This window comes from Myxocyprinus asiaticus, chromosome 3 (assembly GCF_019703515.2).
Source record: "Myxocyprinus asiaticus isolate MX2 ecotype Aquarium Trade chromosome 3, UBuf_Myxa_2, whole genome shotgun sequence".
NCBI lineage: Eukaryota > Metazoa > Chordata > Actinopteri > Cypriniformes > Catostomidae > Myxocyprinus > Myxocyprinus asiaticus.
In genome coordinates, this window is record NC_059346.1 from 55,098,055 (window position 1) to 55,124,374 (window position 26,320).

At 37.4% G+C, this 26,320-nt stretch overlaps 1 protein-coding gene across 1 annotated transcript in view; it reads right to left on the reverse strand.

Annotated features, from left to right (window-relative positions):
* LOC127419013 (microtubule-associated serine/threonine-protein kinase 4-like) overlaps positions 1-26,320 on the reverse strand; it is a 202,320-nt gene that overhangs the window by 93,098 nt on the left and 82,902 nt on the right. The window contains exon 4 of the mRNA XM_051660033.1: positions 2,023-2,054. Within this exon, the coding sequence (XP_051515993.1) occupies positions 2,023-2,054 (32 nt within the window). The remainder of the gene's footprint in view (positions 1-2,022; positions 2,055-26,320) is intronic.

The following is a 26,320-nucleotide window of genomic DNA, read 5'->3' on the forward strand; positions in this document are numbered from 1 at the left end:
TACTAGCCATGATTTGTGTTTCAGTTGATGAAAATGATTAATAATACTTACATTCTCTATAATTTAATGGAGCATCCATATACTGAACCACATTTTCCATGCGTATAAAAGGAGTGTATCACTGTAATAGAAATAGTATACCTGACATTCAACAAGGATGCAGTTAATGCACAAAAGAACAAAAGTCCATATTTCTATTTTTCTAATTCATTGCATACAGTCCATTTACACTATCAAGTTCTTATGAATGTTCTGTCTTTGTTTTTATCGCTGGTGCTTAAGGGAATGGAATATATAATAGGACGCAGACGCTGCAATAATTGGAGAAGAACCTCTGAAATAAATTACACTTGACCAAACCCATTAGCGCCTTGAGCGTGCAATTTTGCCAAACCCACTTGCGCCTCAAATTAGCGCATGCTTGCAGGAAAATACTAAAACTTCCTGGCAATGCACATTGACTTTGCGCTTATGGAAACAAGCTGTGTAAACTTTCAAATGTCTGAGGTGTAATGGACAGATGTGTTCATGCGCTGCTGTGTGAACCGTCAGTAATACAGGCTATTTCAGTTAGCCAAGCTTCCCTTGGAACATAACTGTTTATTCCAGCACTGATTTATTAATCAATTCCCAAAGAAATCTAGGCCAACATTATTACAGGAAGTGAAGGTTTCATTAAGCAGTCAAGATATGAATATGCTTTCTATAAAAACGCTTGCGTAATCAGTGCGGTAGATCACACTATATGAAAGTGCTTGGGTAAAAAGCCGAGGCAGTAAATGCTGGACTAACGTTAAGGTGACCATTAGGGTCGCCGCTCCCTATACTCGGACTACACAGTCTGCGTAGGGCACCAGCCCATAGGTGGGCAACAAAAAGTCCACCGGCTGACCTTCTGCACTCGTTATACGTTATTTAAGGACCCAAAAGCAGTCTTCCCGCCAGACGATTGTTTAAATAAAAGTATAATTTCTTTGTAAACAAAGTTTTCACAGAGTAGAATGATATAATAAGTATTAAATAATAAATATTTAAATAAAATTGTAAATATTCAAATATTTTTAAAAGCCTATTTGCTTTACCAGGTTTCAGCAATGAGCATTTTTAGCATTAATTTAAAATTCCATTATTTGCATGGCAATGTGATTCTGGTAAGTTAAAATAAATGTGATCTTGTGATTATGAAATAATTGTGACAGGTCTAGATGCAAGTCCTTGAGCACAACAGGGTAAGCAATGCAAAATTAAATTATGTCTGCTGGTCTGCCATATCAAACCAACATCAGTGGCTTCGAGTTCTAAACAAAAATGTATTATTTCATATTATTTGCATGCAAATGAGTAGGTCCAAACCACTGGGAAAAATATAGAAGATAAACTGAAATTTGAATGCAGAAAGCCCCTGTGCTTTTAAAATCTTTTTATGTGGACAGGAGGGAAGCGTTAGATTTGTTTACTCATCAAATCCTAAATAGAACCTCAAATTGGGAAGTATTGGGAAAGTTATTTACATATAACTGTTGTTCTTTTTCAAAAATGAGCTAACTAGGCACTTTTTTGTCTCTAAAATCGTCAACACAGGAATATAAACAGCAAAATCTAGAAAAGATCTCATAACAGCTTAGCTGACATTTCCAAATGAGGATGAGTTGCTTTTATTCTTTTTAGAATTCACTCCAAAACAGTCAACAAAGGCTGCGTGAAATTCTTGCACTCAAAAAAAAATGTATCTGAGTTAGACTAATGGACTTTAGGCAGGGTTGATGCCTTAATTAATTTGAAACCGAATTAACAAAAAATGAAAATCTTCACCACAAATGTTTCCCCAGAGTTTTTGTCCTCTTGTCCATCTTTGGAAAGACATTTTTTTTTTTCATGTTTTGTACACAACAATACAACCTATTGAATGACTGTACTCATGTCCCACAGCTTAATATTTTATTCATGACATTTAAATGACAATTGTCTAGGCTGTATGGTGTGCAATGTGACTGATTAGACAATTAAAGCAGGTTTACTTACAAGCTTCCTCGTCTGGGAAGACTGAGCTCCTTCTGCAAGAAAGCATAAAAAACAAACTATAGATTACATAGTGGTTCATGTAAAGAGTACACTCGACATAAAAGTGAAGTGTGTATTTTTTTTTTAATGTTCTTAAAATGTTATTTTGTTTTAAATATTTTTTTCACCAAATTCACTGCTGTTAGTTGCACAGAAACTAAAAACTTCACCTGTAAACATTTCAGCTTATAAAAACTGACACGAGGGACCCAATCTGTCATCATGATTTTGCATTGAAAAACAACAGGAGGAAGCATGGATATCAGCCACGATTAGACATCATAACACATGGGCACATCTGCATCAATTTGTCTAGTAATTTACTGTCATTGCATTGCAACAGGTGACCCAGATTTCCATGGTAACACCAGGTGCCAGGTGACCCATTTTACCAGGTCTCCAGATGAAGGCATTCAGTCCCAAAGTCAGCATGTATATTTAACCTCTGTCATTCATTTAACCCTATATGGGAGAACACTGATTATATGTCCTGATATACAGAAACAGATCAAAACATGATTAAATTAGGTCTAGGTTACTGTGGATCTACAAAACTGTAGACTCATTAACATTAATAATTTCAAATGATTTTAGATTCCATAAATATTACATGTTTAATTTAATTTTCTTTATTTATCACACATTATACATTTGCACATATACAGTGAAATTCTTCTTTTTCACATATCCCAGCTAGGCTGGGGTCAGAGTGCAGGGTCAGCCATGATACGGCTCCCCTGGAGCAGATAGGGTCAAGGGCCTTGCTCAAGGGCCCAACAGTGGCATCTTGGTGGTGCTGGGGCTTGAACCCCCGACCTTCTGATCAGTAACCCAGAGCCTTAACCGCTGAGCTACCACTGTGGCCAAATGTTAAATTAAAAAGAGGGGGGTCTTTAGGAAGAACTCCTAAAGAAATGAATTTCAATTTTTAACATGTATATAAAATCATGAGCACTCACATGAAATGGAGAATCCAGTCATATCAGTTACCTTATAAAAGCCCAACCAAATTATGTCCTCGTGAAAAATGCATCTATATTCCTAACCTGACTTTAATTGTTAACAGATCTGTTATTACGCTGGTGGACAAAAAAAATTAATAAAATAATAATAATAATAATAATAATATTATAAAGGCTACAAGACTCCCAATTCAGCATCTGTAGATGATGCAGTACTCAGAGCCTTCCTCTCTGTTCATGAACACATGCAATAGTCACATGACACCACCAGAGGGCATTTGAGTTGATCATTTCAATGGATCTCATTTAAAACCCTACTTAGAAACAGCTTTGTTTTAACTGGTTCAAATCATGCAATTAATCCAGTAATCTCATCAGAAAGAAACAGTGAGGCTACTGTAGATATGTTGTATCTAAAACTGCATCTAAAATATGCACTTGAGCGAATTATGGTATTTCCCAGGTTCTAATATACCTACATTGAAAATATGATTCCCATGACAAAGAAATAAAAACAGTAAAACATTGGTCTGAAAGAAAGAAGGAAAGGAGAGAAAAAGGAAGGAAAAATAAAGAAAATAAAGAAATGAAATAACATTAAGAAAAGAAAGGATGAAAGATAGAAAAAAGAAAGAAAAAAATAAAGGAAAGAAAGATAAAAAAGACAAAAAGAAAGAAATTAAGGAAGTAAAGGAAGGAAGGAGAGAACAAAAAGTAAAGAAAAAGGAAAAGAAAAGGGTAAGAACATTAAAAGAAAATAAGACAAAAAGAAAGAACATAAGAACAAATGAAAGAAATAAAGAAAGATAAAAGAAAATAAGACAAAAAGAAAGACAAAAAGAAAGAAATATAAAGACAAAAAAATTAAAAGATAAAAAATTGTAAGATAAAAAGAAAAATAAAAAGACAAAAAAAATTGTAAGAAAGATAAAAAGAAAGAAAATAAGACAAAAAGAAAGGAAAGAAATATAAAAAGACAAAAAATAAAAAGATACAAAATTGTAAGATAAAAAGAATAAGACAAAAAGGAAAGAAATATAAAAAGACAAAAAAATAAAAAGATAAAAAAAATTGTAAGAAAGATAAAAAGAAAGGAAAGAAAGGAAAAAGACAAAAAGAAAGAAAGGAAAGAAATATAAGACAAAACGAAAGAACAAAAAATGAAAGAAATAAAGATAAAAAAAATAAATAAATAAAAGATATATGCATGCAATGACAAAGAAAGATAAAGAAAATAAGACAAGAAGAAAGAAAGAAAGAAAGAAAGAAAGAAAGAAAGAAAGAAAGGAACTGCTGTGTGCTCGCTGGTCCGTTGAGGCCCCCTTCAAGGTGTTGAGCGGGTGGGAGTGGAACTGCTGTGCATTGAACAAGCACTACACGGATGCCTTTAATGGTTGTGCACTGTCACCATGTCAACAACCGTGGACGAATTCCAAATGGAAATGAGCATCCCTATACCCTATTCCCTTCCGAAGGGCTGAGCCCTTGAAGTGGGAACTCTGGAGAGAGCAGGGCACTCGCGTCTCATGTATGGCCATTTGGGATACCCTTGATGAAGGTAGTAATGGAACACATATGTCACTTCCACTTTATCTTCACAGCTGTTCTAACAACAGGAATCTCTTATTTATTGCTGTTAATTTGTTGTTGCAAATAAATATACTTGTTGTAATATTTTTTTTTAAACATTGCCTTTTTTGTCTTATATAAAATTGCTTTCTGTTGCTATTTTAATAATAGTAATATATCTGTACATAAATGTTTATAAAATACACAAATGAACATTTCCCGCCAAAAGTTATTTGGTGCACGAGAGGTCTTAATAATAAATAAATAATAAACCACATGGTTTAGACTAGCCTACAGTAAAAAACTGACCCTGTTTTTGGAGTATCTCTCTGCTTATGGCTGTCTACTATCTTATGTATGAGGACGAGTATGAACTACGGAGGAGAAGCATCTGTTATGAAAGGGCTATAGTGCTTGCCCGAGCGTTTGAACAGGGTCAAGTGATCATAAATGGTAAAATTTCTTCCTCGAAGTGACCATCACATGTACCCTTCACTAACGGCCTTAAGGAAGGGCCCTTCGAGGTGGGCTTGAGTTGCTCACTTTTGTTTGGAACATCCCTTTGTGTGGTATCCCCTTCCCACAATGCCCTTCAAGGGCGCAAAAACGCTGTTTGGAATTCGCCCCACATATCCCACTGAAAGTGTTTAAACGCGCTCCTCCCGCTGGGCCCCATGGGAGTTGTAGGCCCCTGAGCTTTAGCCCGTATAAGCCGTATAAGTGTTAATGTGCCCCTGGCCACTACTGACAAAAATGCTTTTCATTTTTACTTTCCAAGATAAAACCTTTTAACATTGTGTTGTTGCCATACATTTGTTGGCAGACATTCAAAGACCTCATGAAATCAAAGTTGCAGCTTTGTGACTTTTAGTCTATTTTATGTCTGCTAACTTTGAGACCACCTATATGCTAGTGTTCTCCATAAAGTTGACAAATAAACCTTTAGCATACAGTACTTACACATTTTAATGTATAGTCTCTCTCTTCCTGGAAAATGGACAAAAAAGTTTGCATTCATCTTGTATCCAAATTTCCGTCCAATACAATGCTCTCTAGAATGAGAATATCCATCTCCCTAAGAACACCTACTTCTGACTAGCAAGTAGCAAATCATGGTTCATGGTGCACGAGCCCTTCTACATGTCCATAGGCATAATTTACGGGTGGGACAGGTGGGACATGTCCCTACCACTTTTTGCCTTTGCTATTTTGTCCCCACCGCTTTCTGAAATAGCTTCATTATGTAAGTGAAAGGAGTTTCTATTTTCTTCGTGTGTGTTATAATAAGTGTTGATTTATCACTGGAGTTTATTTTTTTGTTATGATGAGTCTTCGATGCGGCTGTTATCAATGGCGTTGAGTGACACTGGGTGCCGATGTTCTCGCGTGCATCCAGACACACAATCTACGCTCTACACGCTCCGCTGTTCTGCAGTTCGCGCTCTTTTCCAGTTAAACTGCAAAGCAAATTGCAAGTAGCTCATGATATACATCCACTCACGTACAGATGCAATCTTAGTTTATTAAAAATAAAAAGTTATATTTAGGGCAGATTAGAACCCGGAACTCCTGGTACTAGAGAAGTAAAAACTTTACCATGAAACCATTGAGTCAATCTGACTAAAGTTGTACTGATCCATGCATTTATCCACTGACTATCAAAATCCCAAAACAAACAGTGTTAAATGAAGTTATCAAATTAATTCTGCAAAATATTTATTGCAATAATTAAACTGGTCATCAAGAATGACTATATCGGGCTTGGGTAGCTCAGTGGTAAAAGACGCTGACTACCACCCCTGGAGTTCACTAGTTTGAATCCCAGGGTGTGCTGAGTGACTCCAGCCAGGTCTCCTAAGCAACCAAATTGGCCTGGTTGCTAGGGAGGGTAGAGTCACATGGGGTAACCTCCTTGTGATTGCTATAATGTGGTTCATTCTCGGTGGGGCGCATGGTGAGTTTAGCGTGGATGCCGCGGTGGATGGCGTGAAGCCTCCACACGTGCTATGTCTCTGTGGCAACGCACTCAGTAAGCTACGTTATAAGATGCGCGGGTTGGCGGTTTCAGATGCAGAGGCAGCTGGGATTCGTCATGCGATTGAGGCGAATCACTACGCGACCATGAGGACTTAAAAGCGCATTGGGAATTAGGCATTCCAAATTGAGTGAAAAAAAAAAAAAGACCATCAAAACAGCAAAAAATAATTTTATATTATCTGCACCTAGCCTAATTAATATTCATGAGTTTTGCCACTTCGTGCCGTCACAACCCTGCTCTCCCCTAATGAAAACTGTCCCCACCACTTTTAAAAACAAAGTTACGCCCATGAACATATCCAATCCCAACTTCCTGTTTTAACAAGATACATCAACACAGAAAGAAAACTGTTTTCAGTTTCTTGGGGTCTTAGTAAAAGTCATCTACTGTAGTTAATACAGCTTTTCTCTCAAAGGCATTATTTATGGGAGAGACGGGTGGGACATATCCCTACCACTTTTTGCCTTTGCCAATTTCATCCCCACCACTTTTTAAAATAGCTTTCGTCAGGTAAGTGTCTAATGCAGAAGAAATCCAACACTGGAGTTTATTTTTAATGTTATAATGAACGCTCACTGTGGCTATTATTAGTGTCACTGAGTGATAGCAGGTTGCGATAATCTCATGCATCCAGACGCACGCTGGCTAATGTCTTACTGATCAATTTATTTATCCACTCACTCAAAGGCATAGATTTGGCTTGAACATTGGAGGGTTGCAGCATGAAGCATTTACCCACGTATATATATATATATATATATATATATATATATATATATATATATATATATATATATATATATACACATACATACATACATTATACATATACATTAATGTACATATATAAAATCATGAGCACTCACATGAAATGGAGAATCCAGTCATATCAGTAACCTTTTAAAAGCTGTTTTATTCTACATGGAGAGGGTCCCCTAATGGGGGCTGCCATGTTGAGATCACATGACCATTCAAATACTACTCGCTTAATCTCAGTAATCGTCCTGTTATTTGACACTTTCACTCTTGGATTAAATTAATCATGGCTGACTGTGAATAGTGAACTTCTACAATAGCATATGTTACTGAAAACTATTGATTTTGAATGATGCTGCATCCACGCCACTAGGTGTCACAAGCAAAAAGTTACTGAGTGCACCCTTAAAATACTTTTTAAAATGTAAAAAAATTTTTGGGGGGGGCAGTGAAAATATTGGCAGGGCATATAAAAAGTCCTTATTGTTGAGCCTAGTTATCAGAAAAAGGTTACACAAAAGTGTTCAGCTTGAAATGCATATTTCAGCTGGATCTGCGTTTCGAGATTTCCAGAACTTTCTACTTCAAATTCAATGACAGTGTGATGAGGAGGAGGGCAGGGCCAGGCCGTGACTATGCACGCCCTGCCCCCAATCGGGCTAATCAGCCGAGGAGAGGGATAAGTGCAGCGGAATACGGCCATTCGAGAGAGAGAGAGAGAGAGAGCCACATGCAGCTGCCATGTGTGCGTTTATGTTTTTGTGTCTTTTTAAGTTCCTATTAAAATATTGCTTTGATTGTTCAGCCGGTCCCCGTCTCCTCCTTTCCCATTTCAACCGTGTTTTTAGACATATTTCCAGCCGCAGCAGTTAACTCTGAAGTTCTGATGTGCTGCTGTGACTTCAAGCTTCTCTGCATGGAACTGCGGCACCCTGAGATACTGCAGCCTCACGCTAGTCAAAAATAATGAATGAAACATGCTGTTGAGCTCAGCGGGGAACAGCAGTGAAATGCTGCAGCTCTACCAGGGTTTACCGTGAATTCAGCACTGCATGGGCAGACTCACCCAAGGCTCAACATGAATATAGCATTACTATTCACTCTCAAAGCTACCGAGAGATTTGCCAGTGGAAAGTCGAGAAAGGTTGACTTATTTCCATTAAGTTTGAATGGAATACTAATAATCTCATGGGGTGGAAATTAAAGAGGGTCAGACTGTAAACATTGTGGATGTACTGTAGAAAATATCCACACTGCATTAAGACAGGGGGAAGAAGTTATTATAGTTTTAGTTATTATAGTTATTTGTTTGAATTAAAACATCTCCACTCAACTCTTGGCAGTCTAATTAAAAAATAATGAGTCAACATGATCATGAGCATTTAATTCAGTTCAGTGCACCCAAACTTTTGATTGATAATGTCAAATTTAAGCTATTTTGCCCAACCACAAGTTGGCTTAAAGGCACTGGTGAAATACTGCATGGTTTTGTAAGTTGCTTTTGTTAGATCCTCTGAAGCTATGACCATAATTTACTGCTTTGGCATGCAGATTTGGATCACAGTCAGTCTTTTAACTCTGAATAAATGAAAACTGAAATAAGCAATACAAGGTCATGGTGCCTTCAAATGTAATGGTCCAGGTATTCACGGAGAATCAACTTCAAAACCTTGGGCTTTTGAAGAGATCTTCCTTCAGTAAATTCAATTGATACTTTGGAATTCCAATGTGAAATCTTAACCATTATCAAAAATTCCACAATCCAACAATGAGCAGCTCAGTAACTAGGGATGGGACAATATGGTTATCTCACTATTCAGTCTGATGTACGATATGAGGTCCATGATTTGATATAATCTCGATGCGATATAACAACACTAAAATGACAAATTATGACTGAAAATTGTGCTTATTTATTTTTACAAAATGCACATTATAATTTCTCATCAGAATAAAGTTCTTTAATACACAAATTCAAATAATAAAGAGCTTCTCATATACCTTTCTCTCTCTCTATATATATATATATAAAAAAGATCACAAACAAATAATTCTTCAAGAATAGTTGGCTACATTCAGGCTAATCTGGTGCATGACAAGCAATAGAACTGAACAGAACCTGTACTCAAAAATTATGTGAAAGTGTATACAGTATGTACATTTTTTTTTATATGATTTGTTTGTCATCATGATTATAATTACATTTTAACTTTTTAAAAACATAATTCTACATACAATTAACATTATATCAAGAAATTGTATACATAGTGTCAATGACTGAAATAATGTGTACAATTTACAAGTATTTACATCGAGTTTGCATTAATTTGTATAAAAAGCGCTAAAATGGTACCATCTCTTTAAGAGTTCAAGGAGCACCTCACAGTTTTGCAGTTCAGTGAAGGTTAACGAGAGAGAAGTCTCTTGGTTTCTTTAATGCAGCCGTGCTATGTGTGATTAAAATGAATGTTTCTTTCTACTTTTTAATTAACTACTGAATGTAAAGAACAGAAAGGACATTAAAAGATACATTATTCAATGAAAGAGGAGTGCATGGATCTCACCTTGATTGACACACATTAGACAGAAGAAATGTTCTGTTTAATCTCATGCACTTTTCAACACAACAAGGCAAAATTCCAGGTATATGCCAGTACTTACATTTCTGAAAAATAAATTCAAGCACCTTAAGCACTTCAAGGACCTTATGCTAACCCGGTAAACAGTGTAGAAATACGCGACAGAGAGATTTTGATGTTTCATGGGTCGTTTCATTTACGATCACATGGACAGAATTTGTTTTTTTGTGCAAATATCAAAATATCGAGTTTTGCCTCGATCTGGTTAGTCATATATTTTGTTTCACGATATTTCGAAATATGATATACTGTATGTTCCCAACCCTATCAGTAAGACACTACAAAAGGCAAATGTTTTTGACAAAAGAAAAACCACAATAAAACATCGTATGTGCAAAATTATTTCAAAATTGACTAGTCATTGGGTTGCCTGAACGATTAGTCAACTAACCAATCTTAAAGAAGCCTTGTAAAATTAGCTGCCTAATCTCATGAAAATATTGATCATGGCAATATTTTAGCAAAATGACATTGTGGTTCATTACATGCATCACGGCAGTTCAGAGGTGAAATGCCCACTGTGTGGTGTTAAAAGTGAGTTAAACTTTCTCTTAAACACATGAGTTTTTTTTTTTTTTATAGTTTAATGCTCGATCACATTTTCAATCAACAAAACCTGCTTCCCCACCCTAAACCCTAAACCTAAACGATAGTGTCATAAAAAGCAAATGTGAGGTGAAAAACGCAATCGCTGAAGCAACCACATCAATTTGTGTTGCTTCTATGACACTTTCGGTTCACATGTTGATTTGCATGTTCTTCTTGACTCCTACCCCGATCCATCGTGTTGCAAGTGCATCGCTCTTTCAGTTAAACAACCATGCAATATGATCATGCTTGAATAACCTTGTAAATTTAGTTGGTTATGTAATGTAAAAGTTCAAATTAGAGCTGTCAAAATTAACGTGTTAACACATGCGATTTATTAAAAATGTTTAACACGTAAATTTTTCCTTAATGTACTTATTGCATTTTGTTTTACATTTTCATATTAGATTCTGACATTTTATTCAGCTCCGCTCTAAACACTGGCTGTAAAAGGGCGGAACTTTTACGCTCTGTCGACATGCCGCTCAGAGTTCAAACAATATCAACATTAAGTCCATTGCCGCTGATCAATCAATTCTCCGTCGGTCAATTCGGATAAAGTATCATTACGTGCGCAATATCAATGCAAAAAGCAGAACAAGACCTTGGCAGTGTTCGGAATGGCATACTATCATAATACTTTTCAAGTAGGAACAGCTGCAGGCCGGAGACCTCCAAATGGGGGCGGAATCTCGAAAGGAGGGCGGGGTTACTCCAGAAAGGGCTGTGGTTACTCCAAAAGGGGATTGCGCCAACTCCAAAAGGGGGCATCACTTCCACTCACAGTTAAGGTTAGGGAAAGGGTTAGGTAAGGGGCTCCCCCTTAATGGCGGTTTAGAGCTCCCGCCCCTTTTGGAGCATTAAGTAGTATGGGTAGTATGCCATTACGAACTTACCTGTTTTATGCAGAGCTTTTCATGTGGAGTTCAAAGTGGTGCTTTACACTGGATATCAAGTGGATAGTCACATCCTGCCAGCTGATTCATATTGTGGAGAATGAGGGATTAAGAGATTTAATGCCCACTGCAATGAATACTCAACCTATGGGGACTAGTTCTTTCAATTAATCAACCTCTCACTTAAACTTTGGGAAACATTTAGTGTTACTTGAATTGGTGCTATTTTAGAGCATTTCTATCATTTCACTATTGAAGGCTGTGTTTGGAAAATTTTTATATACATTATTGTAACATATTTTGTTTTCTTTTTAAGAAGGAAATACATGCATTTTAACAGGAAAATAAGTATATATAGAGACAAATTTCAACACTCTATGAAAAATTATGCGATTAATTGCAATTACATATTTTAATCAACTGAACACAGGTAAAATGTATCGCCTTACAAGTCATGTGCTATTGTAAAAGTGTTTTGACGTCATAAGATAGAATTGTATCAAGAATAGAAGCCTAAAAGTATTTAAGAAAACTTTATATAGTATTTATATTTATATTATACTCATGATTGGTGTGAAAGTGAATAAAATGTATTGTTGTTGTAGCACCTCTAGTGGTCATTTCACCTGGACACATCTGCGATACGTACAACGAGCATTGTAAAACTTATTTAAAATGTAGGTACAGTAATGTGATTTTATCAGACTAGGTTGATAATAAGGCTAGTATTGGGTTCACTTCACCACAATCAGATGAATTCATAAGGGGTGTTCACAAAATATGCATTCTTGCATGAAAATAAATAAATAAATAGCATGAGTCGCCATGTGACGACCAAAGATGACCATCTGTATGTGTATGGCTCTAGAGGTGATGCTTGAATTTGAAAGGAATGAAATTAAAGATGCAACTTCCCCAAAAGGTTTTTACCATAGAACCACAAACTGTCTAATATCAAAAGCACAGCACGCTGTCAGTGAGCTAATTAGAGCACCGGCACTAAAAATACCAAAACCAATATAAGAAAAAATCTAAAACTTTTCACACTCACTAAACAACCAGTCGGTTGTTGGACAACTAATCAACTAATTGACCATCGCGACCGATCCCTAGACCACTGTCCCTGCTGAAAAAAAAAAATCTTAAACCAGCCTAAGTTGGTTTGCTGGTCTTAGCTGGTCTCCCAGCATGGTCAGGCTGGTCTGTTGGCTGGCTTTAGAGGGGATTGTGGCACTTTCAGCTGGTCAGACTGTGAGTAACCAGATGAGCACCAACTTGGCCAGGCTGGGGGACTGTCTTAAACCAGCAAACACCAACTTAAACAATGGTTAAAGACCAGATTAATCCAATAGAGAAGTTTTGTTCAGTAGAACATTTCTGCCCTTTCGCAGGTCTTGACCACAAGTTTTACGACATGAGACTTCCTACGTTCTCGCTACAACATCAAAGCTGTACAATACTGTTTTAAAGACCTTGCCATGATAGTATATTAATAATTCCCTTTGAATTTGCTGCATTTCTGCACCATTTCAAGATCAAAAGTGCAGCAGCTCTTCCAGTGTGAAATGCTGAGTTGTATGATAGTAAGGGCTTCCCCCCTCATTCAACACTCATTAAGGTTTTTTTTTTGTTTTGTTTTTTTTTTCCAAGGCTGGAGTTTCTGATGGAACACAGAGCGAAAGCAGAAGGTCGACTGGAACAGCCATCTGTTATTTTGCCCAAGGACAGCAGTACTGAGCCCCTGGCCAAGAGAAGCAATGTTTACATTAAGATTTCTGATAAGAGGAACACTTTAAATGCAGAAACAAAGCAAATAGTGTAACTCACTCTGTACAATGGCAAGGGAAATCTGCAACATTTCCTGCTTAAGACTCTATAGGACTTACCAAATGAATAAAAATAAATAAATAAATAAATAAATAAATAAATAAAAAAAAAAAAAAACACTAATCTGCAGATATGAAAGGGATAGTTCACCCAAAAATGAAAATCTTGTCATTCACCCTCATGTTATTCCAAACCTGTATAACTTAAGGTCTGTAGAACACAAAAGGTAATATTTAGCAGATTGTCCAAGTTTCTCTTTTCAATACAACAAAAGCTGATGGTGATTTATACTGCCAAGGTCAAAAAGGACAAAAAAAGCACCCTAAGAGTATAGTTTATTTCTTTCTTGAACACTATATTCCACTTCTGAAGTCATACATTTGATTTGGGTGATGTACAGACCAACATTTTAAAAACTTTTAAATCTCATTCATGCGTTTCAAGATAAGTTGTGTTAGGTTTGTTGTCAAATATGTCATTATTGGTTCTCTCATGCGATCACAAAGCAACGCGTTTGAACGTTTTGAATGGAAACCAAGCGTAAAGGAGATTTGAGAGCGGAAACATTTTCTTCAAAAAACAACTGGAATATCGGCAAAATCCCTTTCAAGGTAAGTCAGTCCACTCGTCTGCAATCTTAGGAAAACTCTCAGTCTACTATTTGCTATGGATAGAAGCAGCATACACGTAAAAGCTCCTTTCCTTGAATGGGGAAAGATTACGATCAAAGAACAATTTTCAAATCAGCAGTAAAATCTGACAACTGTGGTATCATAAATTGTGCTTCTTTAGCTCAGATCACACCTAAAATGCCATTTTTCAGGCTGGTCCAGCTAATGTGCATACACGTTGTTGAGTAAACTGACAGCCGATCTCTCTATCAAAAAGGTGATTGGCTCTTTTATCTGTAAGGTGGGACTTCCTATTCTACAACTGCCATAATGGGCGTTCCAATTTCTCCCATTTATTCTATAAGTGGTCCGTCTCAGTGAAACTGTCTCTGATATCGCTGTTCCTCACATAAAGGTATTGTAAAGCTTTGGAATATAGCACATGAGTTGTTTTGAGTATTTTGATGGTGTTGTATTTTAATGGTAATTTTTTTTATCCTTTTCGAGCTTGGTAGAATAAAATCACAGTTCACTTTCATTACATGGAAAAGAGTGGCTAAGACATACTGCAAAATATCCCCTTTTGTGTTCCACTCAAGAAAGATAATGGGGTCAATACCAACATGAGGGTGAGTAAATACAGTGACAGATAATATAATAAATAAATGATAGAATTTTCATTTTTGGGTGAACTATTCCTTTATTTTTCTCTTCTCTTAATTATGGTATAATCATATGAGGCAAAGTGAGCTGGGACTGCTTTATTTCCAACATCCAGGGTAAATAAAATAAATAAGCTTTCAAAGTCTCTGTCTGCACATTTCATATATTAGTGTCTGAAGCCTGATTGATGGTTTTACTTCAGAGAGCCTGGATTTTCAGTTATTAAGCTACATATCGCTATAAAAAGAGTTTACTGATGAAAGATGTATAGACGAATATTGTTCTCATTCTACCAAAGAAATCCTCTTAAACACAGTGAAATAACAACAGCATTTCTATAAATTTGAAACCATAACCAGACCAAGATACAGTGGTAAGAAACTTCTTACACTGTTCATCCTGTACAAATGAAAACGTCTTTAGCATTCAGCTGGAGTTTGTATTGGATCAGTCCGCAGGTCTGCATTCAGTGGTCAGGGTACAGGTGCAGGGAAGGGGAAGGGCAGTGCTATGGAGGTCAGTCCAACTAATAATGTGGTCATGACACTTCGAGATCATACCGGGTCAAAGAACAATTCCTTTATCATCTTTAAAGGTCAGCTGATAGGACAGCCAGCAAGAACATGCCTACCTTCACTTCACACTCTCCTATCTGCTGTGTTTTTGGTGTTTTTCCCTTTTGTCTAAGCATTTTGATTCATATAATGATAAGAATATATTTTTTTTTTTTCAACAATGGGACAACGGGCTGTAAGCACACTTTATACTTCAAAGTCTGTAGAGAATGGTTTTATACTTCAAAGCACATTCTATCATACAGTACACACAAAAACAACCTGAGAGCAACAACTGCTGCCTAAAGCTCATATATTTTCATTAATGTTTTAGCAGTCTGTGTTTAGAGAGTCAATCTTCACTGCACAGCCAGGAAATACTCTGCCTTACACTTATGAACTGTCTATTGACCTTGTAATATGCTACAACAGGTTGCTTTGTTCAGTAATAGTGATTAAAGAAAAAGTTCTGCTATTATTTACTCATCTTCATACTGTTCCAAACCAGTGTACTGCTATTTTTTTAACGGAACACAAAAAAGAAAATGTTTGAAGAATCTTCATGTATTCATTTTCCCTACAAGTTCATAGTGTCAAGCTCCAAAAAGCACCATAAAAGATGTCCATATGACTCGTGCACTAAATTCCAAGTCATCTGAAGCCATACGATAGCTTTGTGTGGAGAAAGACCCAAATGTTCCTTTGAAAAAGTTGTTTTTAAAAGTTATTGACTGCTACAGGGTTCCCACATGTTCCCACAGTGAGGTTCCATGACTTTTCCAGTCATTTGTGATTATACAAATATTTAGAAATTATTTTGACAGACAGATTGGTAATAAATAATTTAGACTGATTTGTGAATCGTTTTTGACCTATTCAATATATATATATATTATCATTCTTTTGAGAATGATAATATATATATATTATCATTCTTTTGAGTCATATATATATATATATATATATATATATATATATATATGACTCAAAAGAACGATTCACTGACAAAACAGACATCACTATGGCTTGTAAGCAAGTTTTACGTTACACAATATCATTATCTCATGAAATATTTTAGAGCAGAGAAAAAAATAGAAAAATATATATTCACTTTAGAAATTTGCATGTCTTTTAAATGACCTTTTTTTAATTTCCACCACTTTTCCAGGCCTGGAAAACCAACGTGATCTCATGAGAACTCGTATGTACTCTTACGTAAAATTTGGTTCTAGCAAACGTACATTTTCTTCCATTTGCATAGACACCGAAACGTACAATACTGACGTATTGACAGCATGTAAATGTCATCATTTTATGTATTAACACCTATAGAAACGTACAAATGTTTACGTGTACTGTTTGAATTGATTAATATTGAATAATTCATAGAATTAATCAGTTAAATACATTTAATTTATAATCAATGAGATTAGTTAAATGTCATCACATATTTAACGCAGTTGAAAATATATGACATTTTAACAGTTTCATTCAGTTCTGCTGCCCTATACAATATTTTAAAGGATTATGTCACTTTAACCAAGACTACACTTTAAAATGTTAAAATGAATAAAAACTCTGTTATCGTTTAATCATTTATTCAACATTTAATTTTATTTTTGTTTGCCATGGGACATAAATTTGTTAGCTATAATCCAAATCTTCAGACTGCTTTCTGTGAAGAACAGACCCAAATTCAAGCCTTTTATTCAACGATCTCCGTCTCCGTCCGCCGTCGCACACAACGTTGGTTTGGTTTTCAAAACTAAAAAACTGTCACCTCAAGCATTACGACCAGCGGTTTTACGGCAGTGATGTCGAATGCTCATTGGCTCTCTAGTGTCTCGTGACCGTTTCTGACTGCCGTATTCTTCGATGTATATGTTCGAATGAGGTATCACAGCGCTGTTATGGTGTGGATCAGGAAAAGATTTACAGCGATTAATAATTTAAATTCTACTCTCTACCTCACACAAAGCTATTGTTTGCCATCAGGGAGCACATCGGATGCAGCGCATTGCCCTTTGGACTACATTTTTATACTGAATTTTGCAATTTTTCAGAATAAATTATTGAGATTAAATTGATCTGCCTGTTATGTGTTTTATATGCTTAATAAATGGTTATGGTTAGGTTTAGGAGGAGGTGTGGGATTAGCGGCTGTAAAATATATAGAAATTAGTATGTATGGCGCCTTGGGCAAAACCCACTTCAACACACCCCCAAAGCTGTTGACCGGGGTCTGTGTGGATGCCTCGTAACACGCCCCCTGCCCCCCGCAAGATGCTGCCCTGGGCAACTGCCCATGTTGCCCATGCCTAAATCCGCCACTGGCTGCATCTACTCAACCAAAGTCTGCTCCACTTAATTAAAAGTACACAGGTATGTTGACAGGACTTTTCTTTCCCTGGATCAAATTGACAGTTATATTATTACAATGGAATAGTCATTATGATGGAAATCCTACTCTGTTTGTGTATGTCATTTTTTTCACTGTTAAATACTTTCTCCTGTGCCAGCTTAATATTTAAAGACAACCAAGTAAGCCATCCATACATAAAAAAAAAAGGATTTTTGATGCTTGTTCAGTTTACTTAATTAAATTAACTAAAGCAACAGAACATTTCGTCACAACTTGATTTTAATGCGTTCTATCCATTTAAATTAGTAAAAAGGAAGTTTACTTAATCTATTTGAGTTAGGGCTACATGAATACTTTTTGTGGTGTTTATGTAGCATTGATGAAACTGGGCAAGGATTTCCATTTCCCAGTATGCTTTGCATGGGACTGGATAGCAAGAACAAATGTTGAAATGAAGTGCGATTTTAGTTTCAATGTCCTTATACTTTTTACCTGGCATATACTAATGATTACTAAAATAAACTGAGTAAAACCTTAGTAAATTGAGTTTGACAAACCTACTGAAGTTGAGTTAAAACTACAGTACATTGCTTTGACCTAATCCAACTAAATTATGTTGGCTCAATGAAAGTGACTTAATCTGAATGAAAAAGGTTAAATTGCTTGTAAAAACCAAATTCAAATAAAAATCTAATTCAATGAACTAAGGGTAATGACTTCATTTTAATTCCCCTGAAAAGTGTAAACACTTCGGCTATGTGATGCTTTCAAAACATTGCTCTGTTTTTTTAGCATCCCGACCAGCCTGACACAGCAACATTGGATCAACCAGTTGTGTGAATGTGAAGGCAGGACTATATGTTTGTCTGAACAATGCTAGACAGGGTAAGTATTTGAGAAACATCAAAAATCATTTTTGCAATTCCATTTAGTATCTCGTGTCATGAAAATGACACACTTCATCAGATTTTCCATTTCGAAATCTCAATTGTACCGGACCAAAACATTAGCAGCTGCACTGGCTGGTTTAAGAGCAAAACTCAAAAGAAAAATGTTTTCATTTCTTCTTTGTCAAGTCTAGAGAAAATGTATTCTTATTTAATGTGGGTCATTCAAGTTTGACAAAAACTTTGTGAAGACTTTAAGCTCATTTGAAGTTTCTTTCTTTCATTAGCACATTTGGAGGTGAAAAGCACCTCAGTGCCATAGCAGTATCGGCATTTCTAAAGTCTGTCTTTATTTATGATTCTCCGGCACTCTAAGAAGCATATGTGAAGAAGTGTGTATTTACTGGCCAAGAGTCGAGCTCCCACTGCTGGATTAACACAGTGTCAACAAAGCAGATAGCCAGCATACAAATATGTGCTGATAAATTCCAAAGGAGCTGGAAACGCACTGCGCTGGACTGGTGGGCTTTTGATGTGGGCATGAATAAAGTAGGTGCTCTAAACTACATCACACTTCAGAACAAAAAGGCTGCTGCAGCAGCAGTAGCATTTTAGTTGAATGATCCTCATCAGTTGAATGGTTTCCTCATCAGGATTAGTAGTGTTGTAATGTTCAGTTTAAATATTTTAGGTAACATGTAGGGCTGCCTGTTGATTACAATTGCAGTGCTTACAGTAACTACAGTGCAAATCGCGTACTGTACTGAAATTACTCTTGCTACTTTTTTTTTTCTACACATTTTCTGCAATTAATCCGGTCTGAAGCGCTTATGTAGAGACTCATTTCCAACAAGATAATTTCAGTCTTATAAATGCTATTTTTGTTTTTATAAACATTATTCTTACATTTCGGGGGAAAAAAGTATTATGTATAAAAGTCTCTTTTTGTAGCTCAACCTCTGAAAGTGTCAAAAAAATGTGGAGCTCCTGCACGAGACAATGTAAAAATATCGAGACATGGTGCGACATCTGTCTTGTGCAAGTTTACATAGGAAAACAATTGAAAAACAGAGCGAACAGACAAAACGCATTTGGTGTGAACAACACCTAGGACAACTGACAACCTTAAGTGAGCCACTGAAAATAGCAAACGGGCCGGATTTGGCCTGCGGACCGCCAGTTGAATAGGCCTGCTCTAGACAGACGTCTGACCGTTGTGACACATTTCGCTGCTTTTTTAGCATCTTGTGACTGCTGTGTGCATTTTCCATTTCCCTTTTTGATTTGTAACTAATAGCACCTAATAAACATGCAAAAAAATATATAATAATTTCCAGAGCAAATAGTTTTCCTAAAAATGTATGGCAACATATGTGGACAGCGGGACTAAGTTGTGAAATTTTTAATAATATCAAGCTATTGAAAGTCAGATGTTTATTATCTTTCCAGGTGTGTTGGTTATTCATGTTTTTGAAACGTTACAGACATTACATCAAAAATTTGCATAACTCATTCTGATTCAAAGTAATGGCCAGCATCATCCAATCACTGCCAACCATGTTAAAATAAAATTGTATATTATTAATTCTGAATCTATGTACTGATTACCATTGTCCCATGTCTGCCAAACATGTTGAGTGGTCCAAACATCATATGCAGCCTGAAACTGAACATTTGATAGGAAGCTTGGATTGACATAGCTGCACAGAGAGCTATAGGATGCTCCCTTGCTCCCTATTTAGTGAATGACTTTGTGTTTAGCAGCATGGCCTTTTGCGATAAATTGCTCAAATTTTAAAAATGGCATATCGGATGAATCTAGAGACTGTATTAATTTGACTGAAACAGGTTTCAATGTAAAAACTTAATTAGGTTTCTTACCAGATGTAGTTTTGTTGCCGTTTCTCCCAAAGACAAACTACGCTGTGGTCGGCACCATATTGTTCTCACATGAAACTGTGCATCAAATTTAACCCTTTATTGACAGCTCAGAGTCTCCTGAACTTAGATCAGTCGGTTTAAATTAATTTAAATTATGCATTGTGTATAGCGAAGCCAAAATACAACGTCCACGCATGTGTACGCGGGCTTGCATGAGGTTAAGATGCTGTGTCAAGTTAAAAGAACTTCAACAACAAAAGCATGTTGAGAAACCTTTGTTCTGTTTATTGGTTGCACGGCATGTAGTTTTTTTTAACACAAGAGTGTGGTATGTATATTAGAGTGTTTATCTTTCAATATGTAACCAAGAGCAATGACATCACTCTAATATTAGCACAGTGAATTGTGATTGGCCCTTTTTTCTAGCATCTATTTAACCATCTATAGTCGCTCTTATATGACAAAGAAGTTGCCGGGTTAATTTTCAATTCTCACATATATCAGACCGAAAATAAGAAGTGCGACAAGTGTTATGACAATGGAAAAGTTTAAAACGGATCTGATGTGACATTTGTGCAGAATCAAAGCCTAAATAATCAGCTTAAATGCAATGAATCTCACATTTTGAATTTGCTGAAATTTGCCTCTGAATATATTTGTTTTAGCCTACCTGAAGGACATCACTTGTCCCATGCTGGACCCCCTTCAGTTGCTTACCAAGCAAACAGGTCTGTGGATAATGCTGTCAACATGGGACTGCATTATATCCTGCAACACCTCGACAGACCTTGGACTTATGCAAGGATCCTATTTGTAGACTTCAGTTCAGCCTTCAATACCATCATGCCTGATCTTCTCTCAACCAAACTGACCCAGCTCTCCGTGCCCACCCCAATCTGTCAATGGATCACCAGCTTTCTGACAGATAGACATCAGCTAGTGAGACTGGGGGAAACTCACATCCGGGACCCTCACTATTAGCACTGGTGTTCCTCAGGGATGCGTTCTCTCTCCACTGCTCTTCTCACTGTACACAAATGACCCCCACTGTCAAGCTCCTGAAGATTGCAGATGACACCACGGTCATCGGCCTCATCCGTGACGGTGACGAGTCTGCATACAGATGGGAGGCTGAACACGCTCAAAACAGTGGAGATGATAATGGACTTCAGGAGACTTCGTGTAATTTAATTACATCATACGAAAACGGGAAAATGACTTTTGCCAGGAGTTTGTCGGACACCTATCGTCAAATTAGGTATATACTTAAAATGGCATTAAACATATTTAATTGATCTTAAAGTTAATGCTTTGTTAAAGCTGAAGTGTGTAACCTTTTCGTTTTTAAAATTCTTTCTCTTACCCCAGCTTAATATGCTTAGAGAGACAACTATAAGTAATCTATTTGTAGGTTAATTTCCTCACTAACTGTAAACACTGTGTCTCTGTGGCGCTATAAAAATACCTTTGTATAGAGCAATGTGTCCATATACCGTCACAATAACACTGACTCAACCCCAAGTGTGTGGGTTGGGGCGGGACTATCTGTTTGTTTGATCAACAGCAGACGGGTGGTGTACTCAGAAAACTGTTTGAAAACAAACATTTAAGTTTGCAATTCCATTCGGTGGCACAGAAATTATACACTTCAGCTTTAAATGTTCTCCAGAGCTCATGATGAATGCACAGCTTACTGTCCAGTGCTTATCTAAATGAACAGCAACACACATTTAGGCTGTGAATGATATCCATGATTGCTCTTAGTGTGGAAAATTAAAATTGACTGATGTTTCCATTAGGGCACAAGCACCTTTCATTAGAAAATATCAATCATGTTTATTGAATCCTCATCTATCGTCATATATCATGCACAGCAAACCGCTCTCGGCATTGTTAGCATCTGTGAATGTGGCTAAGACTGCTCACTATATACATAAATCAAATATGAAAGCCAGCAATTCACCAAAAAAAAACAAAAAAAAACACATTAAATGTATTCATTGTTTATCACAACAGGGTATTGACTGATTTTCCAAAAATAACCAGCACTTGAAGCACAATCCAGATTACTATTCAGAAAAGTGTACAAAAACACATGCACACACATTCATACATCTCATTAAAACCAAAACCCCATGATTTTTTTATTTTTTTTAAATGCAACTAAACAAAAGCAGGGAGAGGTGACCCCATGAGAATTATGAGTGCACACATTCACTGCATCTGTAATTACAAAGCTAATGCAGCACCACAACTGTCTATTCATTCCAATTACCTGCCAGTATATAGTGTCCAATATGTAATATGTTCTGCTGACAACATTGTTTGGGGGGGGGGGGGGCGCGCGGGGGGGGAATTGTATGGCGCCTTGGGCGAAACCCGCTTCAACACTCCCAAAGTCATTGGCGGGCATGTTGAAGCCCCGAGACATTGGTGACAACAGCCAAAAAAAAAAAAAGCTTGAAGTACCACCTGTTTTCTCCAGGGGGCAGTAAGCAAAACTTCAGCTGTATAGGCAACACACATTTATACAGATAACAAACCAATCCTTCAGCAGACACAACATGAGGACACGTGCTTGCGTTCAAAGCACAACTTGATGGACTGCAAATACGAACTTAGGGACCTCAAGATGTGTTTTTCTAAGTATTAAACTATGTTTAACTTGATACAGTGACCTAAAAACTGTATGTTTATGAAGTAACACAACCAAAGTGAGATGCTCCAAAAGCATCCATCTGATGCAGGTGGACATTGACGCATCCTTAGACAAGCCCTCATAATAAATCTCGTACTGACTGAGAAATTCAACTGTGAAATGGATTGCTGTGAACTGTAGACCAATGATTGACTTAAGGTCAATAATATGCAAATAAATAATACATTGGATTCTAAAGCCACTTTTTGTATTGTCTTATCAATGCTTCACTCCTCTGCCACAATAATGTACTGCATTTTCATTATCTGAATATTCTTTATTTATTTTAAATGTACTTTATATATAATATACACAGTGCACTCAGAAAGTATTCAGACCCCTTCATTTTTTTTCACATTTTGTTTCAGCCTTATGATAAAATGCTTTATTATTATTTCCACATCAATCTACACTCCATACCCCATAATGACAAAGCAAAAACCTTTATTTATATATATATATATATATATATATATATATATATATATATATATATATATATATATATATATATATAAAAGAGAAAAAAAAAGAATTATCACATTGACATAAGCATTCAGACTCTTAATTCAGTAGTTGAAGCATCTTAGACAGCGACTACAGCCTCAAGTTTTTTTTGGGTATGATGCAATAAGCTTTGCACACCTGGATTTGGGGATTTTCTGCCATTCTTTTCTGCAGATCCTCTTAAGCTCTGTCAGGTTGGATGGGGACCATTGGTGGACAGCCATTTTCAATTCTCTCTAGAGATGTTTGATTGTGTTCAAATCCGGGCTTTGGCTGGGCCACTCAAGGACATTCACAGAGTTGTCCCTAAGCCACTCTTGCGTTGTCTTGGCTGTGTGCTTAGGGTCATTGTCCTGTTGGAAGGCGAACTTTCAGCCCAGTCTGAGGTCCTGAGCACTTTGGACCAGGTTTCCATTAAGGCTATCTCTGTATTTTGCTGTGTTCAGCTTTCCTTCAACCCTGACCAGACCTTGCCATTGAAAAACACCCTCAGAGCATGATGCTACCACCACCATGCATCACCGTTGGGATGGTACTGCACAGGTTATGAGGTGTGCCTAGTTTCCTCCAGACAAGATGCTTGGAATTGAGGCCAAACAGTTCAATCTTTGTTTCATCAGGTCAGATAATCTTGTTTCTCACAGTCTGAGAGTCCTTTAGGTGATTTTTTATGTGTCTTGCACTGAGGAGAGGCTTCCGTTTGGCCACTCTGCCATAAAGCCCAGATCGGTGGAGTGTTGCAGTGATGGGAGAAACTTGCAGAAGGATAACCATCTCTACACATGATCCCTGGAGCTCAACCAGAATGACCATCGGGCTCTTGGTCACCTATCTTACCATGGCTCTTCTCTCCCGACTGCTCAGTTTGGCCAGGTGGCCAGCTCTAGGAAGAGTCCTGGTTGTTTCAAACTTCTTCCATTTAAGAATTATGGAGGCCACTGTGCTCTTGGGAACCTTCAATGCAGCCAAAAAAAAAATGATGAGGCAGTTCCTTTGACCTCATGGCTTGGTTTTTGCTCTGATATGCATTTTCAGCTGTGAGACCTTATATAGACAGGTGTGTGCCTTTCCAAATCATGTCCAATCAACTGAATTTGCCACCGGTGGCCTCCAATCAAAGTGTAGAAACATCTCAAAGATGATCCAGAGAAATGGAGTGTAGATTGATGTGAAAGGTTTTTTTATTTAAAACATTTTAGCAAAAGGCTGCAACATAACAAAATGTGAAAAAGGGGTCTGAATACTTTCCGAATGTACTGTCCATATATATATATATATATATATATATATATATATATATATATATATATATATATATATATATATATATAAAGTTGAAGTTTACATACACCTTAGCCAAATACATTTAAACTCAGTTTTTCACAATTCCTGTCATTTAATATTAGAAAACATTCCCTGTCTTAGATCAGTTAGGATCACTACTTTATTTTAAGAATGTGAAATGTCAGAATAATAGGAGAGAGAATTATTTATTTCAGCTTTTATTTCTTTCATCACATTCCCAGTGGGTCAGAAATTTACATACACTTTGTTAGTATTTGGTAGCATTGCCTTTAAATTTAAGCTTGGGTCAAATGTTTTGGGTAGCCTTCTACACATTTCTCACAATAAGTTGCTGGAATTTTGACCCATTCCTCCAGACAAAACTGGTGTAACTGAGTCAGGTTTGTAGGACTCCTTGCTCGCACATGCTTTTTCAGTTCTTCCCACAAATTTTCTATCAGATTGAGGTCAGGGCTTTGTCATGGCCACTCCAATACCTTGACTTTGTTGTCCTTAAGTCATTTTGCCACAACTTTGGAGGTATGCTTGGGGTCATTGTCCATTTAGAAGACCCATTTGCGGCCGAGCTTTAACTTCCTGGCTGATGTCTTGAGATGTTGCTTCAATATATCCACATAATTTTCCTTCCTCATGATGCCATCTATTTTGTGAGGTCCCTCCTGCAACAAAGCACCCCCACAACATGCTGCCACCCCCATGCTACACAGTTGGGATGGTGTTCTTTGGCTTGCAAACCTCACCCTTTTTCCTCCAAACATAACAATGGTCATTATGGCTAAACAGTTAATTTTTTGTTTCATCAGACCAGACGACATTCCTCCAAAAAAAAAATCTTTGTCCCTGTGATGAGGAGGAGGGCAGGGCCAGACCGTGACAATGCACGCCCGGCCCCAATTGGGCTAATCAGCCGAGGAGAGGGATAAGTGCAGCGGGATGTGGCAGTTAGAGAGAGAGAGAGCCACACGCAGCTGACGTGTGTGCGTTTGTGTTTTGTGTCCTTTTGTTTAAGTTTAAATTTAAAAAATACTTTTTGTCTGTTCAGCCAGTTCCCACCTCCTCCTTTCCCATTTTAACCCTGTTACATTGGTGCCGAAGCCCGGGAAGGAGGAGGGATGCGCTGTCGTGGAGTCTTCGCCACTGCCGTCTGCCCAAAGGAGAATCCGCGGCCGTCCACCGGGAGACAGAGGAATGGCCACCATCCGCGAGCGGAGGAGGGGCTTGCTGCTGGCCGCCTGGAGCGGTGGAGCTGCTGCCAGGGGCAGAGGGGCTCCCTACCGGCCACCAGAACATGGAGGACTTGCTCTGGTCCACCCGGGGAGGAGCGGCTGTCATCCGGCAGAGGGTGGAGAAGTGATCGAGGACCAGGCGACGGCGTGTCTGGGAACCAGCGAGCAAGTTTTTTTTCTCTCTCTCTCACTGTCTCACTGGACCTTTTTTGTTTCCCTCCCCTTGTCCCCCTCCCCAGCTCTAGAGAGGCGGAGAAAAGCCTGCCGGCAGGCGAGACCAGAAGTGCAGC